At 45.4% G+C, this 18015-nt stretch overlaps 1 protein-coding gene across 4 annotated transcripts in view; it reads left to right on the top strand.

Annotated features, from left to right (window-relative positions):
* Positions 1 to 17345, top strand: part of PCMTD1 (protein-L-isoaspartate (D-aspartate) O-methyltransferase domain containing 1) — a 53077-nt gene extending 35732 nt beyond the window's left edge. For 3 of the 4 annotated variants that reach the window (XM_031441637.2, XM_031441640.2, XM_031441641.2), the window contains 3 exons: positions 9773 to 9944; positions 11439 to 11562; positions 14403 to 17345. In XM_031441637.2, the coding sequence (XP_031297497.1) occupies positions 9773 to 9944; positions 11439 to 11562; positions 14403 to 14767 (661 nt within the window). In that variant the 3' untranslated portion in view covers positions 14768 to 17345. Of the gene's footprint in view, positions 1 to 4163; positions 4953 to 9772; positions 9945 to 11438; positions 11563 to 14402 lie in introns of those variants that run through there. The other variant, XM_064480810.1, reaches the window with a different exon arrangement.
* Positions 17346 to 18015: the final 670 nt, after the last annotated feature.

Here is an 18015-nt window from a genome sequence, read left to right as displayed (position 1 = left end):
TTAGTGCCAAGAAGGAGGCCGGAAGGCCTCTGAGTGCCTCCTTCCCCTCCCCGCCCCCGTGTCCCCCTCCCTGGCCCTTTGCTTTCGGTCTCTGTTGCCGGACCAGTTTGAATCTGTCCCTGGCCGTGGACTCCGTGGGTGGAGAACAGAACTGAGCTGTGGCAGAGTCCGCAGTGCAGAGGAGAGGGTGTCTGTGTCCGTCTGGAGTGTGTGTGACTGGGTGCTGAAGACCTCAAGTCCGCAAGCTAGGGGATTGGATGTGCTCAGGTTTTGTTTTATTCTACAATTAATTCAATGGGTTTGAGCAAGCCACTCGAATTTCCTTCACCAGTTTACTGAACACCACCCTTTATCTTATTTATTCTGTCTTAATACATAATCAACATTTAATTCGCATTTTGAATCATTTTTCAAATGCTTACCGTGTTGGTTCATATTCTGTTTCCAAGAACAACATAGTGTTTGACAGAAATAAGAGTTTTTAGTTCAGGTTAATTTTGTAAGAAATTGAGATTCAATGTTAGGATCCTTTTGTGTCTTTGTCATTTCTGTCTGTCTTTTAATTAGTGGTTGTGGGCATGGATTTTCTAATATTACTTATTAAAACTATGGAATTTTGTTGAATTTATTGAATTTCTACTTTTAAAATTTGATGCTGAAACTTAATGTACATGTAAGGATCTTTTGAATACAATTAAACTTAGCAAATATGGAAGTAATATTAGTAAAAGTAAATGTTTAGGGTCTATCTTGAGATCTACCATATATTAGCTAGTAATGTATTTCTGGTACTAACATAAGAAAGGCACAGATAATTTAGCTTTGGGTCATTAGTCAGGCAGAACAGACCCAAGGAAGGACTCTGAATCACTGAGGCACTTCTTCACAAGTACCCGTGGAGTCAGTTTATGGCTTATAGACACGTGGTCCCGGTCCTGGCAAACAGTAAAGTACGTCATTATTTAAAGTACTTCTCTGTTGATGTAACTTAAATATTAAATAACCATAACACAGATAAGTTTGAAGGCTGTATATAAGTGTCTCAATTTTTAAAATTTTTCTAAAATTGTTCTCATGTAATTGTAAAATGATCAGATGTCCTTGGCTTGTGTTTCTTGAGTTTTGCTGTTTCTGTGTTGTATAGATGTTATTCATAAAATGGTGAATCATCAGATATGGTGATATGACTGGTCTGAATGTTTCTTTATAATTTTTAATGGTCTTGTTATTTTAGTTAAAGTAATCAGACTTTATAGGATGATTATTTCTGAAGTGTTGCAACTTACCTTTAAAACAGATTCTCATGTTAATAAATTATTCTGAAAAAGTACAGTTCTAGAAATGTTACCTATCCTGGTTATCAAGTAGCTTCTGAAATGGTGGTTACGTAGTTCAGATTACAGAGTTATCTTGCACATGAGGGTCGTAGGGCCTGGGAAATGCTCTGTTCTGCATAAAGAGTGAGTTGGTTGGAGGGTAAATAATTGCAGTTGATGAATTATTTAAGGGGCTCCTTTTTGGGTCATTTTACATCATTTGGTTTTTGTGACAGAAATTACGAAGATGCAGTAGTTTTCTCCCATCTTGTGTTTTGATGATTTCTTTGCAATTTTTCTTGGCATTTGTGGATAATGTTTCTAGTTACTTTCAGTTTTTAGATTTAAAAAACTTGCTGTGCAAAGTGATTTTAAAAATTCCATTCCTAAGTTTTATTATATTTAAATGGGTACAGATCATCAAAATACATATTTTAATTAATAAAGTATAAAGTAGCTCTGGAAGATAAATTGTTAATATATTCCTTAGTACCAGAGTATCCGTGATTATGTGTAACATTAAGGGATTGGATAGCTAAAACCTAATGCCTTTCCAGTCTTATTCCATTGGCTTGGATCTTTTTTTATCAGTTGCTTTTTCAAAAGTATTGTTATGTCGTTTATCATTTAAACTGCATCTTGAAAGTTTTCTTACTATTTCTCCTATTGGAGATCATAGTGGACTCCCAAATATAGTAGGTGGGAAAAGATTCAAAAGCTACTCCTTACATATTCTAATATAGAATATATAATGTAAGATGACCTTTAAAAAATACGAGTGCATGCTTTTGTGTATGCTTTTTAAAAGCAGGCTTGGTTCCTGTGTCTTGAAAGTACTATTTCTTCTTTCAGAGAAAATATCCTTATTATAATGCATGGACTTTGAAACTTTCTGTGTCTTAGTCCTATCTCAGCAAATGAAGTGTCTGGAGAGGCGGCTCTGAATTTACTCTGCTTGGGGGTAGCAAGGAAGGGAGAGTTCTCTTGTGTGTTTGCATTCCAGAGTCACTGAGGTTCCCTCATAAAACTGACCTCTGATTCCACAGGTGCTCTAGAACGCTGGCAGGCCTTTCCCGTGCAGGACAGAGAATACACGTTTCAGGCTCCCTGAGCTAAGTGGGCGCAGGCGGCTGCGGGCACCACGGAAGGGGCGGGTGTAGGGGCCCCAGTGACACTCCGTTTGCACAGACCGGCGCCGGCCGTGTCGCCGCTGTCCCCGCTTGCCGAGCCCTGCTCCACCCTTCATGTGGACGCTCCAGACGGCGCTGTTCTAGCCCACTCTGATAGAGACGGGTCTTTGGGCCTCAGTTTTAAAGTGGGCCTTTGGTGTCCGGCTTTCATGAGGGAAGGAGAAGTCGGGGGAAGGTCACATTATATGAATCAGTATTTGTGCTTGGACAGCAAGCAAAATAATCTCTCAGGCTGTGTTTATCTGGAAGAGTGAGTCAGTTAAAGGAGGCTGAATTGCAAACCTTTAAGCTCTGAATATTTTGCAGGGAAGTTGGTAATTTGCATAGCAGTTATTCATGGCTTCATTTGTGTATTTATATAACGTGTATACGGGTGCGTGTAGCGAACTTTGCGCCCTAGAATGCATGCTTTGGGCTGCGCCGTTCACTGGTAAGGCAGTAGCTCCTGCCTCCTGTCCCCGCCAAGGATGCTTTACCTGATTCTGGAAATACTGTCCTGTCAGCCACGTGAGTGTAGCATAGTCTGATTTATTGAAGACTTTCATTCTATTTGAATGGAGGACCATTGTTCTGTAATTTTTCCTATAAGTGAGTCATGATGTGAGTCCTGGAAACAGTAATGAGATGATAAAAATAACAGCGGCTGACATGTATTATCTGTTCATTAAGTACCACGTACCATCCTGAACGAGGGTAGGCAGGCCAAAACTTCAGCAAGGCCGGTTTTTTTGTTTAGTTCTGATGTAGCTACGGTGAGGTGAACATTTTCCTTCCTGGCAGTGAGCTGACCAATGAATTACAGCCCAGCACCTCAGCGCCAGATGACAGAAGTGGAAGCCACACTTCTATTTCCATCATTTATTTATTTTTTCCAGATTAGAATTTAAGGAGCCCTGTTAACATGTTTAAACGCACTAGAGCGTTTTTATTACAAAGCACACCTACCCTGTTCACTAGTGAGATTGACCTGCGGTGTGAGTGACTGTTGGGGGTGCGGGCGAGCAGGAGTGGCAGTGACTTCCTCAAACTTGGTTGAGGAATAAATTTTAAATTAAAGTCAGGGTTAGTTTAGTTGTTTGTATTTTAGCAGATTTTATTGATTGATGTCACCATCTAGTGTTCTAACTTTATTTTAAATTACAGGCTCATTTTTCACAGAACTCAGTTTGCATTGGAAAAAGCTCAGTGATGCTGTCTGTGTTCTGTCAGCTTTACCCCTGGAGGAGCCCTGCTTCGTCTTTTAGAGAATGGTGTCATACTTGGAGTCGTTCTGCTGTCTATGAACATGCACTCAGCATTATTTCAGACTGTTTCTTAGATACCTGGACGTTTTGGTTTATTGGTAATGTTCTGATGATAGTTTTATGAGAGGTATTACAGATTGTCAACACAGGTTTAATCATGAAAAACATTCACGTGATGGGACAGAGAAATACTTCAAAACAGTCATCAGGGCTGTTAGTTATGCATTTTATCATCAGTTAGAAATGGCACGGGGAAAAGTTTGATGGCTTCTAACACGTTGTTAGGAGAAGAAATTATTCCAAGAATAACATACTGTTTGACAGAAGTAAAATGGTGTTTAGCCCAAGTTTTTTTTTTTTTTTTTTTTTTTTTTTTACAAGAAATTACTGTTGAAATACACGAGGGCTCACTTTTACATGATGTACCTGCCACATTTCTTATAAAATGTTGAGAGGTTGGTGTTGGTCTTGCGGGGTTCCCTGAAGCTCTGTTCATTGAGAAGCCTCTGTATTTCCTCTCAACACTTTGCTTTAAATGGTGTTGGAATGATTCTGAGGTGAGTTTGATGCAATTGGAAGGGAAAACACTTGAAAAGGTAAAGTCTTTGTTTTCTTAATTTTTAAAATTCAATAGCTTAATTCTTGGTTGTAAAAGTTTTTAAATGGTTTAAGTGTATTTGGAGATCAAGAGATGAATGTTTCCCTGGGTTTCCTTCTCAATGTCTTGTTTTAATGAAGCAGTCATAGCTGTTACAGCTCAAAATGTATGTTTTGACAAAGTGTTTTAAGAAAAAGAAGTGTCTGTGATTCATTCGGCAGGTTGTTTTGGACGAGGTGTGAGAACAAGATAGGATTCTTTCCTATGTCCTTGAAATCCTTTATTCCGTTGGCGTACGAGTCTAGGAGTCAGTGGCAGCGTCCTGTGGCACACGGTAAAGCAGGGGTGCAGACTTTCAGCCCCGACTTCAGCGGTGTGGTCAAGGGGAATGTTGTTTCTTCTGCTCTCAGTCAGCTCCTAGACCTAGACTATCCGTCTGAGAGGGGAGCTGCAGGGCAAGGCTAGGTCACCTGCTCTGCTAGCAGCTTATCAAAGAATTATGTGGGCAAGCTGGCAAGGTCCCTGCCGTGGACGAAGTCGCCCGCCCGCCCGCCTCACGATGAAGCTAATCCAGCGTGCACCTGTGAAGAGAACCACCATGAAGGTAGGTGATCAGACTCCTGTGTTACCCCACCAAGTGTTCACTTTGTGAAGCAGGAGTCCACGTGCTCTGTGTTTTCCCACAGATGACTGTCGGTGTGCATCTTACTAAGAGTGTGTCAAATAATTCTCCCTCTCTCCGGAAGAGAGTCTTCAAGTCTTTGGGTTTTCGGGTTTAACTTGTTAAACCGTTTAGACATTATACTGGTCTAAGGTGAATGACTGTGTAGTTATTACACACATTGCAGAACTGTTTATTTTTTTTTTTGTATACAGATGCTTACATTGTTAGGAAGTGTAATTTAGTGTAATTCAGGAGTATGAGTCATCTCTGTCTGGGAAATTTTGTTTTGGAGATTGCCTTCAAGGAATAAAAATGATTGCTGCTTTTCATTTTACTGACAGACGTAAGATTTTAATGAACTCCCCTAAGTCAAGTGTGTAAACTAGGGGGAGCACAGGAGCCTCACTTGCAGGAGTGAAACTACAGCCACAGGGAGGCCCCCTTCCGGTCGGCCTCTTGGTGCTTTTGTTTGTTTTTTGTTTCTCCCCCATCTGAGGTTTCATCTATGTGTGGTCGATGTGAAAAGGTGCAAGTTGGATTTTCTCTTTCACTATTTCTAGACCTAGATGTTGTGTGTGAATCTGTAAGTAAGGTAGCACTATTTTATAATAAACTGGGAACTTGTGCTCAGTGTGTCACTGCACGCTTCCAGATTACGCAGAATTGTGCTTGTGGAACAAAACACGTCCTCTGCCTGTGGAGGTCTGTGGAAGGAGCAGCTTTCAGAGTCCAGAGCAGGTGAAAGGAGGGGAGTGCCTTGAGTCGCTTCTTTGCTGCAGGAACTGGTAGCAGTGGCCTCTCCTCGCGAGGCCGCTGTCATCCGTGTCTCCGGTGGCCGTCCTTCACGCACATGTGTGCAGATACGAGCGTGCCCAAAAACGCTTGCCTGAAAAATGTTAATTGTAGACTTTCTGAAAAAATGTTATTAGCAGAATTGATATGAATTAATTTACATGAAATGCTATTATAAAAGTAAGCCATAATTTCAGTGTGGGAATACAGAATGTCTACGTGAGATCCTCAGTTCTGCGTAGTCAGAAATACCAAAGCTCCTCTCTAAGTCCTTCATTAGGAAAGATGATCCATAACCCATTTGTGTTTAAAAAATAACGTTGTAATTACAGACAGCGTGAGAGTTGTTTTCTTTATTAACATGAAGGGTTGGTGCGTTCTTGGAAAAGGTGAAGCCGTAGCTGTAGGTGTAATAGACAGTCCCCGGATGGAACTGTCTCTGGTAGACGTGTTCCCTGTAGCTAGTTAAGTTGGTAGAGTCAGGACTTTCTTATGACGTGCTTGGTATATGAGTTCTCTCCTTTGTTCTAGGTATCTCAGTGCCTGTATTTAAAAGTATTACACTTTTCTCCCCAATTATGTGCTTGAAGTTTTATTGTTTAGTATCTAGAAATAGTCCAGCCCTTCAGATCCTTTTAGAATGTTGTCTCGAATTTAATTAATCTTTCAAATTTGAATATTTTTGTAAAAAAAAATATATTAAATGAAAGTGTAAAGACCCCATGAGCACTTGTTAGAAATAGATGCTCCATTTGCTTTATAGACATTATTTGTACATTTAGAGGGCTGGTTTTTCTCTATAATGATTCTTTGTAATACTCCTGGAGTGGGAAGCACATATCCCATCTGCATTACAAGGCAAAAACTTTGTTTCGTAGAATAAGGGTGGCTTATTGAAGATCTGCAGAAAGGCCCCCAAAAGGAACTTCCAGTTTGAGGACATTTGGTTTATTCATTAGAGGCAAGAGTTAGTTTTGGTTTTTTTACTGTTTGAGCTTTGCACTTTTGGCACTTTGTGGGGGAAAAATCCCGTCTATCCTGTGACGTGAAGCTACAGTTATTGTAGAGCCATCATGTTGATGCAGGGAGTGACATAGGTATGTATTTTTCCTGTGACTGTTTCTGGGCAAATTTCTCTTCTAGTCCTGAGATTTTTGTGATCAGTGTATTTGATTTATCAAATTTGGGTTCATAGTCAAAGTTGGTAGGTGGAAAAAGTGACAAAACAATTATTGTTCTTATGTTTTTCACTTGGTAAATGTTTTTTTGAGAACTTATAATAGGTGATGGAAACACAGTTAAAATTCAGAGGAAATGTTCAAAGAGATAAAAGGAAAAACCAAGAGAATGTTCCAGAGGGAAGATTGTGTTGAGGAAGGTATTTGAAGCTCCTGTTTACAGGTAAAGAAGTAGAGGGTGGTGGTTTAGTGTTTCAGTTTATTCGGCTGTTGAAACACACGTGCGCGCGCGTGCGTGCGTGCGTGTGTGTGTAAAAGAAATACTGAGATAACTTACATTTCCTACTAAGTCTTTTGGATCGTGTGTGCTTTTTATCCTCTCAGTCCACCTCAGTTTGGACAGGCCACGTTTTAAGGGCTCAGCATCCACATGTGGCTGGTGGCTGCTGCCTCGGATAGTGTGGCTCGGGTCGTTTGTCCCGCCTTTCAGATCACAGCTTACCATTTCTCGGGGAGCCTTTCTCCGACTCCCCAGCCTGACGGAGCCGTATTCCTCTCCTTCAGAGCGTTTGTCATCATTGTAGATTGGTCTGTGGCGTGAGCTGTGTGACGCTCGTCTCTCATGTGAGTTGTAGGTGTGAGTGTTTCCTGTCGTGTTGCAGCCTTTACACGACCGGTGCTCCGTGAGTAGCGTCTGGCGTGATGAATTGTGCTTGTCATCAGTGCAGGGTCACTTGACCAGAGTCGCACGTTTGGCCTTAGAGCCAGTCACGCAGTTCTTTCTGATTATGTTGCTGGGATGAGCAGGTGGTAAAGTGGAATTAACACGAGAAGTGGTTTTCATTGTAAGTTGTTTCCGTGTAATGGTGCTGTCCTAGGTAACAGTTCTGTGAGCAGTCACTTATCTTTAACTAGTAGGAAGCTTTTAAACTATAAGCATATTTTTAGGTTGATTTAATGATAAAAGAGGTTTTTAATCATTCAGATTGTTAAATTTAAATTCCCTGCTCACATTCATCCTGCAAATTATAAGATGGGCTTAAATTATTATAAAATTAAGTTATTTAAAATGAATTTTTATAAGATTGAGGATTTTTAGATAGAAGAGAGTATTTTTTTCTTTTTAAAGAATGTTTACAGTGAGTTTGGTAAGATGATTAAACCATGTGATCCACAATGTCTAACCATTTAAAAGCCAAGAAATTATATTTTGGCCATATTGTAGACAATCCTACGTTGTATTGTAGTCTTGAGTAGAAAGGAGGAATTAAACATTTTCCCCATAACTTAGGTAGGTTTACACTTTTGTGTGTCTCGTGCAAGTAGAAAGAATGAAATCCTGTTGAAGGATTGGGCTGGGGCTCACTGCATAGCTGATACTTGAGCTGTCTGGAAGGGACGCTAGGCATTTATCAGGGGGAGAGGGGGCCACTTCAGCCGAAGGAACAGCGCGGCAGGTGCATAGGCAGAGGCTGCAAGACACCTCGTAATAGTTCTCCTGCGCAGTCAGAAGCCAGGCATGGAACTGTGGCTGTAAGCAGCGTGTGAGGGGTCGGGGAGCGTGGGCACCAGGGCACAGTCACTGCGGACGGAGCAGCGGGACAGGGACGGCCTCGCGGGGTGCGCCCTGCCCTCCACCCGGACAGGAAGCTGAGGGCAGGGCGTCGTTCTGCTCGGCTCTTCTGTAAATGCCAGAGACCACAGTGTGTCTGAGTTTTAGTAACTTTAGTGGAAACCTAACTATGTAATAAGTCTACTAATTACCAAAGGACAGGGTATGTTTTATAAAATATAAATGATAATGACCAGAGTCATTTTTCACTGCATGCTAAACTTTGAATGTAAATTATTTCTTCCTCAAATGATAGCCTGATGTTGCCGTATGGTTGTATTTCAGTCAGCTTAAAGGTGAGAGGATATTCCATGAGTTGATTGAAAGATTACCGTACATGTTTTATTAGTGCACTGGGGTTTTAACTATGTGTGTTAGAGACTGTTTTCAGATTAGTCAGAATTTGAGGAATAAAGGAGAAGTCTAACTAGGTTAGTTTGTGAAAGCATAACTCCATGTACCGTGAACCAACACTGTAACCAGGAACAGGCAGCCTGGACAAGTTGCCTTTGCTTTGGAACTGTCTCTTCTGTGGCATAGGGAGGTCACAGGGGCCTGCAGCAGGAAGAGAGAGCCCTTCCTTTGCTCTCTGTTCCACTCCTGCAGCACGGCTCTGCCGGAACGCGTCAGGAAGACCTCCCCGATCTTAGTGGCGGCAAGAGAATGTGGCCGGGCCCTGGTGCCTTCTCCTGGCAAGCCTTGGTGCTCTTAGCTGCAGGGAGTGTTGGAGGAGGAGCCTGCCCTGCCCTGCCCTGCCCTGCCCACCCCACACCTCAGGCCCTCAGCTTCCCCGGGGCCAAAGGGCGGTCGGTGAGGAAGCCCGCTCCCTTTGTCTGGCCCTTGGGGGTCTCACCCTTGTCTGTGGTCCGTGGGGCATCACGACGGTGGCAGTGTGCTGGCCTATCACTGTTTTCTCCTTCTACGTATGGTTCCAGTGTGGCAGGAGACAGGTTTATGTTTTGAAAAAAATGTGCACTCTGTCAGTGATAATAGAACAGTGTCTTTGGTCAGGGTTAAACTTCATGAACATGATGTTTAAACCAAATTTCATAGTGGTATTTTATCTGTATAATTAACTTTGGTAACTTTATTATTTCAAAGAACTGGCTTATGTTAATTTTTTTTGGACCTAATCTTTTGTTGAAGTGGATTCAAATGTTTTTTGTTTTTCTGTACAGATTTGAGTTCTGTGAACCAGCGTTTGTGGTGGGTAATTGCCTCCAGATCGCGTCGGACAGCCATCAGTACGATCGGATTTACTGTGGCGCCGGGGTCCAGAAGGACCACGAGAACTACATGAAAATACTGCTGAAGGTCGGGGGCATTCTCGTCATGCCTGTCGAGGACCAGGTAGCTCCCAGCACCACTGCTCAGTGGCGTAGGGGACGGGCGCCTCTAGTGTAGATGGGGAAGGTGCATTGAGATTCTTAAGAAGGGAGTACTCGTCACAGATCTGTCTCTACAGGAAAAAACTGGAGTGGACTCTTCATTATTTAACCAAAGCAGATGCAGAGCAGGCCCCTTTACTAGGTCAGCAGAGACGGTCTCGCTGCGCCCTGCGGCTTCCTTGCTGGAGGTGCCCCTGAGTGTGAGGACCTCTGCAGCTGCTGTTTCCAGCACCCCCCCACTCTGAACATGTGAAAAGGAAATCCCACTTGGGGTTTAGTTTGAGCTGAACTCAATTACAGAAACGAGTGAATTTTTAAATCTGCTTTTACTACTGCGTAGACTCATTTGAAAGTATTTTTCATCTATTCGCCTGCCTTTGGTTTGGAGTTACTAGGTATAATAAAATGTATAACATACTAATTTATTCAGAAAATGGATGGGTTTTCTTTTCCTTTAAAAATATATAAATACAGGTTTTAGAAAATACCTTTTTTATTCCTATTAACCTAAATCTGAGATGTTTAAAACAGCTTGTGGTTTGTAAGTAGAAGGTTGATTGTCCAAGATGACTGGGACCTAGCGTGGTTGTTCTGGGGTTTGTGTATCTGAGGGTCCCCCAACTTCACAACACGCGGTTTACAGGTCAGGGGATTTCAGCATCGCCATGTGCTGTACTTGGTAGCAAGTAGTTTGTCAGTTATTACAGAGACATGATGTAAAACATTCGTTAAAATACATTCTTGGAAAAGTGTCGCTACTTGCTTTTGCTTACAGAGTCGAGACTCCCGGATGAACAGTCTTTTCTGATTTTCCTTTAAAGATACATCTTAAAACATTTAAAATATATTTTCCCAATGGTGTTTTATTGAATATTTGCTATACACTGTTGTGCTGATGTCAGTGTGATAACGGGCTGCTTTTTATACTATAAACTGAAGGTCCTAATGCAACTTGATCAGGCCGTGTCGGAGCGAGTGTGTTTCCAAGGACGGCTGATGGGTGGGTGCAGCTTCCGACCCCTGTGTGACTGATCACACATACTTACGAGATAGCATGTTGGGATTAGAATTAGAAGCTGTATTTTATCACCACCGTGGAAGACCATGAAGTTGAATCCCTGGTTCAGTAATCAAAGCTTGTTTCTCTGATAAAACTTGCTTTAACCACACAGCCTGTATTTTGGGAGCCAGTGGCAGGCGTGGATTGGAGTAATATCCCTAAAAGCTGTCAGGCCCTGCAGAATCTTCCCGTGTGCATTGAAGTATCCGTCTTGAACAGCTAACATTTGTGACTCCTTCTGTATTACTTTATGGTAGATACTTAAGTGAACGTAATTTGGTTGCATTCAGGTGCACGTGACTACAGAGCAGTCATTGGTGACTGTTCTGAAACTGAGTGTCAGATGATCACACTTCCGGGTTTAACCTATTCCGTTTGCTGTCTCCCTCTAAACAGCTGACACAGATCATGCGAACGGGACAGAACACCTGGGAGAGTAAGAACATCCTCGCTGTCTCCTTTGCTCCCCTGGTGCAGCCGAGCAAGAGTGACAGTGGCAAGCCGGACTGCGTGGGGCTCCGTAAGTGACGCCGGTCCCCCCGTGGGGCCGTCACTCCATGTTCCTCCACTCCCGTGCCTGGGGTTTCGTGGGCTGGTCCTCACGGAGAGCCAAGTGAATAGGCAGTAATGTAGTCAGTGGACGTGTTCCATTTTGCGTGTGTGTGTTTGGATAAAACTGCCTTGCACCAGACTCTGAGCTGCCTTCATTGAAACGTGAAAAGAAGGGGCAAGTCAAACAAAAAGGAATGTATTAATCATAGTAAGTGTGTCGGCATCGTTTTCCACACACAGGGGATGGCAAACACAGGGCAGCCTTGGTTGAGTCTGAGAAGAGCTGGGTCGCTCCGTCACTCCGAGCCCAGACCTGAGTCTCAGGGTGGCTGCAGCTCCTTGGCTGGGCTGCAGTCAGGCTTGCGGAGAACCCCGATGTGGGGAGGGTCCTGGGCGGGGCGGGCGAGACGGGCCGAGCGCCTTTCTTAGTGTCTTTCTGGTGTCTGACGCCCTGACATGGGCTTGGCCTCCCCCGCCTCCCTCGTGGGTGCCTCCCTGGCCTTGGCAGGTCACGCCGGGCTCCTGGCTTCTGTCTCTGGCCTTGGCCCTGCCTGAGTCCCAGAGCCGGGGCCCAGCTGCTGTGGCTGGAAAGGGCAGACGTCTGCCTCCAGGTCCCACTCACGTTGCCGTGGCCTCGGTGGCCCTGGGCAGGTTAGTGACCCTCTGTCTACTTCCTCACTCGGCCCAGAATGAGCTGCTAATGCTCAGCGTCAGCACGGTGACCGGATGCCTCTGTCGTCCATGCTCCTAAAACCTGCACTTGGGACACGTAACAGGCACCCCAGACCCAGCGCAGACACGGCACGTTCTTTTCTTCCTGTCACACGAGCGCCTGCCTCGCAGTGGGCCCGATGATCCCTTATCCCGCCCCTGTGTGCCTTCCCTTCACAGCCAAGCTCAGACCCGTCCCTTTCTCTCCGTCCGAGTATGTCCTGTCCCCCGTGTGTCCTGGAGTGGCTGCCGGCCTCCTGCTTGGCCCTTCCCACCTGCACTCCCCAGGGGAGCAGCGAGGTGGCCTCACGCTCGACAGCCCTGCTTTTTTGCTCTCTCAGGGCCTCGGCATGGCTGCGCGGCTGCGGCTCGGGTCCCTCCTGCGTGTACTTGGCCCACTGGCCTTCAGCTCCTTCCACCACGACTGAGCCCTACGCTCAGGGCTGCGGTCCCTGCCCCTGGCACTCAGGCTACTTCCTCCTGTCATGTGGGTCCAAGTACAGATGTGACCCCCACAGCAACACCATGCAGACCACCTGTTGACAGCAGGTGGCTTTTCCACCTCCCCTGTCTTTCCCCCATAATTTTTTTTATCTACCGCCTCCCCCAAATGTGCAGTGTCCCTAATGGCAGGGCTGTTTCTCAGTCTGTCATCTGCTGCGCCTGCCCGAGTTCTGTCCCGGCGCCTGGCAGGTGGCTTGGCACACGGTTGTTGAGTGAATGTGAAATCACAGTTTCGGCAAGTGGTGTTTCACATGTTGTGACATCCAAGGGAGGAGGCTGTCACTTCTGACCCGTGTTCACACGGCTGACCGCTGGCGGGAGCAGAGCTCGAGCTCCGGTTCCCGCGGATGGCCGGGTAGACGGCCAGCCGAGCCTGCCCGGGGGCCTTTAGCCTCCTTTCCGCTTCAGGTTTCAGTAGAGTTGGAAGAGAAGGTGTGCTAGCAGGCCAGGACGTGTGTGCCGGGATCTGAGTTGGTCTCAGAGGCCTCCTTCCTGGTTATGAGAAACTTCACCTGCTGCTGCAGGGCGTACCCAGCTTGCGGGCGGCGGAGCCCAGGGCACTCGGGCAGGTGGGGACGCGGCAGGAGCTGTGAGCCTGGGACAGGAGGTGTGCTGTGCAGGGCCCTGAGGGGAGGGGACGAGGAAACGCCCCAGCTTCCTGCCCCTCCAAGAGCCGAGTCTGGGCAGAGAGACCACATACACATACGGATAACTAACGTGAGAACAGGAAAGTCTGGAAGGGAGGTTTCCAGAAAAGAGTACCGACAGTAAAGAGGAGATAAGTGATGAAGGTTTTTAATGTTGAACTGAGGAGGGCTGTGTTCTGTCGTATTGGGTGTTTGAGAAGGACCCTTGACAACGGATTTATTTCCACAGGGATGGAAGCTGGGAGGCAGGAATTTCAGGTGGGGACTGGAGAGTTTATTTCTCTAGGGGTTGCGTGTGGGAGCAGGCTACCAGGAGGAGGTGTGGTGCGGGGCTCCCACGGTTCTGCGTCTGGGGGGATGCAGTGACGCGGGCAGGGTGTGTCCCGACCCCACCCCGTATCTCAGAAGGGAACAGCAGTACTGTGGCGAGGGCTGTGGGGTTTGGGGGCTGGTGAGGTGTTTGTTGCAGCGTGGTTTCTGGCGGTCTTAACCTGTGAACCAGCTCTGCTTGTTGGTTTATAGAAACATAGAAACTGCGTGTGTGCACGTGTGTGTAACAACTTGGGAGCTCAGACGGAGGCAGCTGCCCCAACGGTGCCTTTATCTGAGTTTTTAAATAGATTCTTCATATGCTTTTCAATGTCAGGAGGTGTATGACACATGCAGGGAAAGTTTCTCTCCTAATCTTGCCTCCCAACTACGCGGTTCTCTGTGCCCTGACTCCCAAGTTACTTACCCCCAGAGAAGCTCTGTGCGCACGCGTCCGCACACCAGCCCCGTGCTGCCCGCTGTCCTTGGTGCTGAGTGCTCTTGGCACCCGGTAATCGCCCTTCCTAAAATCTTCGCTAGATGAACGTCAGGGTTTTTATACGTCGTGTCTTCTCCTAGTCACCAAGAAATGAGCAGCATGTAATGTTCACTTTCTCTGTTTTGTGTGTGTTTTTAGCCCCCTGTGCCGTCAGGAACCTGCAGGACTTGGCTCGTATTTACATCCGCCGCACGCTGAGAAATTTCATAAACGATGAGATGCAGGCCAAGGGGATTCCTCAGAGGGCGCCACCCAAAAGGAAAAGAAAGAGGGTTAAACAGAGAATTAACACTTATGTGTTTGTGGGTAATCAGCTTATTCCTCAGCCTCTAGACAGTGAGGAGGAGGAGAGGATGGAGGAAGACAGAGAGGAGGAGGAGAAGGACCACGGCGAGGCCACCAAGCCGGAGGAGCCGCCGCAGAACCTGCTGCGGGAGAAGATCATGAAGCTGCCCCTCCCGGAGTCCCTCAAAGCCTACTTGACGTATTTTAGGGAAAAGTAACCTAGAGCGAGAAGAGAGAATGCCTACTGATGATTCCTTTAGTCTTGAAAACGTAGCGTCTGTTAGGAGTTAAAGGAGAATTCTTTCTTTCATCAGAGTGAATTTATAGTGGAAAACGTATAACTTGTTTCTGTCTTAGTAAATAAATGATGTATTCAGTGATTACAAAGAATCCCTTTTATAAAATATATTTTCTTTAAATCTTGGGAAAATCGCTGTTTTAACTCAGAGCAACTTCAAGAATGGAGTCCAACAACCGTCCGGAGTGGACTGCGAGTCGTCGCCTGGTCCTCGCACAGGGGTGGTGGTGAGGGTCCGGGTGACTTCTGAATGGGCTGAAGTGACCACGAGGCGTGTACAGTCTGATCTGGATGCAGCCGTCTGCGTGTCCTCCGTGGGAACTTTGTCACCTCACAGGGAGAGGAAGTGCTCTGCAGACCCGCCCGCCACTTCTGTGGCAGCCACCACGGGACTGAGCACTGAGCTTTAAGTCAGCCCACCCTCCACGGCATTCACGGCACTGCTGCTCCCGCTTTTGAATCCATTGCCAAAAGACACGGGGAAACGCCTGCTTCTCTCGTAGAGACCTGCACGAGCACGTTAGGTGAGTGTCCGCGTTCAACACTGCGCAGTGCAGCTCGCGGTCCGTGTGGGCCCCCGCGCTGTCAGCGCTCGCGGACCACGAGCTCGGCGAGGCGGGTGCCCAGGCCCTTGGGTGACTGTCCACGGCCAGAGCAGGTGTCGGGAGCGCGTTGGCACAGGGAGCCCCCGGCGCGCCCGCCCGCTCACCGTCGACGAGGGCGGGCTGAGCTTCCCGCGCCTGCCCTGGGACCCACCCCCGCGGCCCGGGAAGCCCTGGGGCTCTGTGTGGAGGCCTCGTGCTGTGAAGGGTCGGTCGGCGTCACCGTGCGATCTTCGGGACCTGCGTTGTGCTCATCTGACTTCCTCCTGTTTTTCGTTCTTGTTTCTCGTGCTAACATTACAGCGGCCTGCATCGTTTGCTTAGTGTCACACGTTCCATTCATCGCTGGAATGTTGGCGGTAACGCAGGCAGGAGATGCCGTCATGAGCTGTTGCTTTTCTTCCTTCCAGGGCCTGGAGAGCCCTTCCTTTTAGGAAAGTACGCAGTGCAACTTCTTTACTAGTGTTACATGGATTATATATTTTTTAAAATGAAAAATTTGAGAGTTATCACTTACTATCACCAGCATCACTGTTACAATAATTGATCAAATACGCTCAAGGAAACCCGATCAGTGTCTAGTGGAAGGGTTATTCTCTCCCTGCAGAGTCAACCCTTAGTAATATATAGATGGTTTTAAAGGTCCCAGCTCTGGGAATGCTCTGCATCTAAAAGCAAGTGTTTGAAATATTCTAAGCATGAATTACCCAGGTAAATGAAGATATTTTAGTAATAGGAAAGATACCTTTATGGAAGCCGTCTGTTGTACCAGTAACTGGGCCTGCGGCTTGGGAGTGGGGGTTGGGGGCTGGGGGGGGGGGTGTCTCCACAGCTTTTCTTAGATGACTACTGAGCTGTTATTGTTAAGAAACGCCCCATCTCATTTCTATCAAGGGAAAAAGTAGTTTCATACGGTTGTCATCCGTTAGCAACGTTCATTTTATTTTGAAATATATGTTAGTTTTCGAAGTTTAATCTTGAGTTCTGGTGCCCACATATTTTTGTCAAGCCCCCCGACCCCCACCCAGCTTTGTTGTTTTTGGAGTGAGTTTCCAGATATGTCAACATATGTTTTCTTAAATGATAATTTTACTATTCATGAGGGAGGTTTCTGTTAAGAATATATTCGAAGACTGATTTTTTTCATATCAGCTTTCTTTCTGTTGACCTTGGCAAAATGTACAGTAGATTTTCATGATCATTGCCTATTTGTTGTCATTGAAATGTGTCTTTTGTGTTTTTAAATGCATTTATTTTACAGTCCTGACTTTATTATTGACTTTAAATAAAGAAATAGAAATAAAAAATGAAATTTTAAGTGAAAGCCCTTTTATCTGTTAATGGGAATATATCAGAATGATTAAGAATATTTTGGGTGTTTATTTTTTAATGAATCATGTTATATTTGTGGATAATTATGCTTTATATGTGGAGAGTAGCAAATAAAGATGAAGTAAAATTAACTGAAAATGATGAGCACTGTATTCATGGAATTTTTACACCAGAATAAAATAGAGGAAGTCACCAAATCTAGTCCTTTATTTTGCGGTGAGGCAGGAGGCCTGGGGTGGGAGCGTGACCTTTCTGAGTCATGCTGCTCGTTGGAGACGGCCTGCTGTGGCACCGGGAGTCTGCTCGATCCCAGGAGCTGGTCAGCAGCCCCGTGACTGCCGGGAAGATACTCTAGATCTGTACTGCTTGTTGGTCAATATATCTGGTTCTAGTATTAATAAAGAAAATGTCATTAAAATAGCATACACAGTAGTTAAAATACAAAAAATGTTAAGTCTTGGTTTCTAGCTGTTTGAGAGGACGAAAGTGAAGCAAAACCTGTTAACTTTTGGGAAAAACTTGGACAATTATTTTAAATAAACAGTTGCATTTAATTAAGCCTCATTCTCCAGTGGCCTGCCTTTTCTTTTTCTCTTCTTTTTAAATTTAGAAAATGTCAGTTCACCTATGGACGCCTGCTGAGCTAGGATGTAAGTGGTCCGTGTTCAGACCTCCCATTTCCTCTTGACTGTTGCCACCTCTGAAGGTTAAGATTTATTTTTATGAAATATTCAAGCAGATACGAAGGCTAGTTAGGGCCTCCAGTGTCATGCTGACTAGAAGTGGTGAACAAGAGCAAGCGTACTTCTTGTTTTAGTCCCCCTAAATCATCATTTTTAACAAATGCTTGATGTGTTTAAAAAGAGTATGTATTATGCAGCTCAGCATGGTGCTCTGTGTCAGCTACACCAAGTCTAACGCGGGCCCACGCAGGCTCAAGCAAGCGCTTCGTGTGCACGCTGCAGCACATGTGGGGTTTTGGCAGAACCCCTGTCGTCCTCGGCGTTGCTGTGTGTACTCTGATGTGACGACACCGCAGGATACGGTGTGGGAACCCTCTGCACCCTTTGCTTTAAAGTCTGTTTGGTTTGATGCCCACGTGGCAGTTTCGTTTTGGTTAGTGGTCACCTAGTTCATCTTTTAAACTTTATTTTCAACCTTTTCTGTATCTTTAAGGTGTGTCTCTTTCTAACTTTACAAAGCTGAGTTTCTTAAAAAATTTTTTTAATTGTTT

This window comes from Camelus dromedarius, chromosome 30 (assembly GCF_036321535.1).
Source record: "Camelus dromedarius isolate mCamDro1 chromosome 30, mCamDro1.pat, whole genome shotgun sequence".
NCBI lineage: Eukaryota > Metazoa > Chordata > Mammalia > Artiodactyla > Camelidae > Camelus > Camelus dromedarius.
This window is presented reverse-complemented; position numbering and strand designations above follow the sequence as displayed.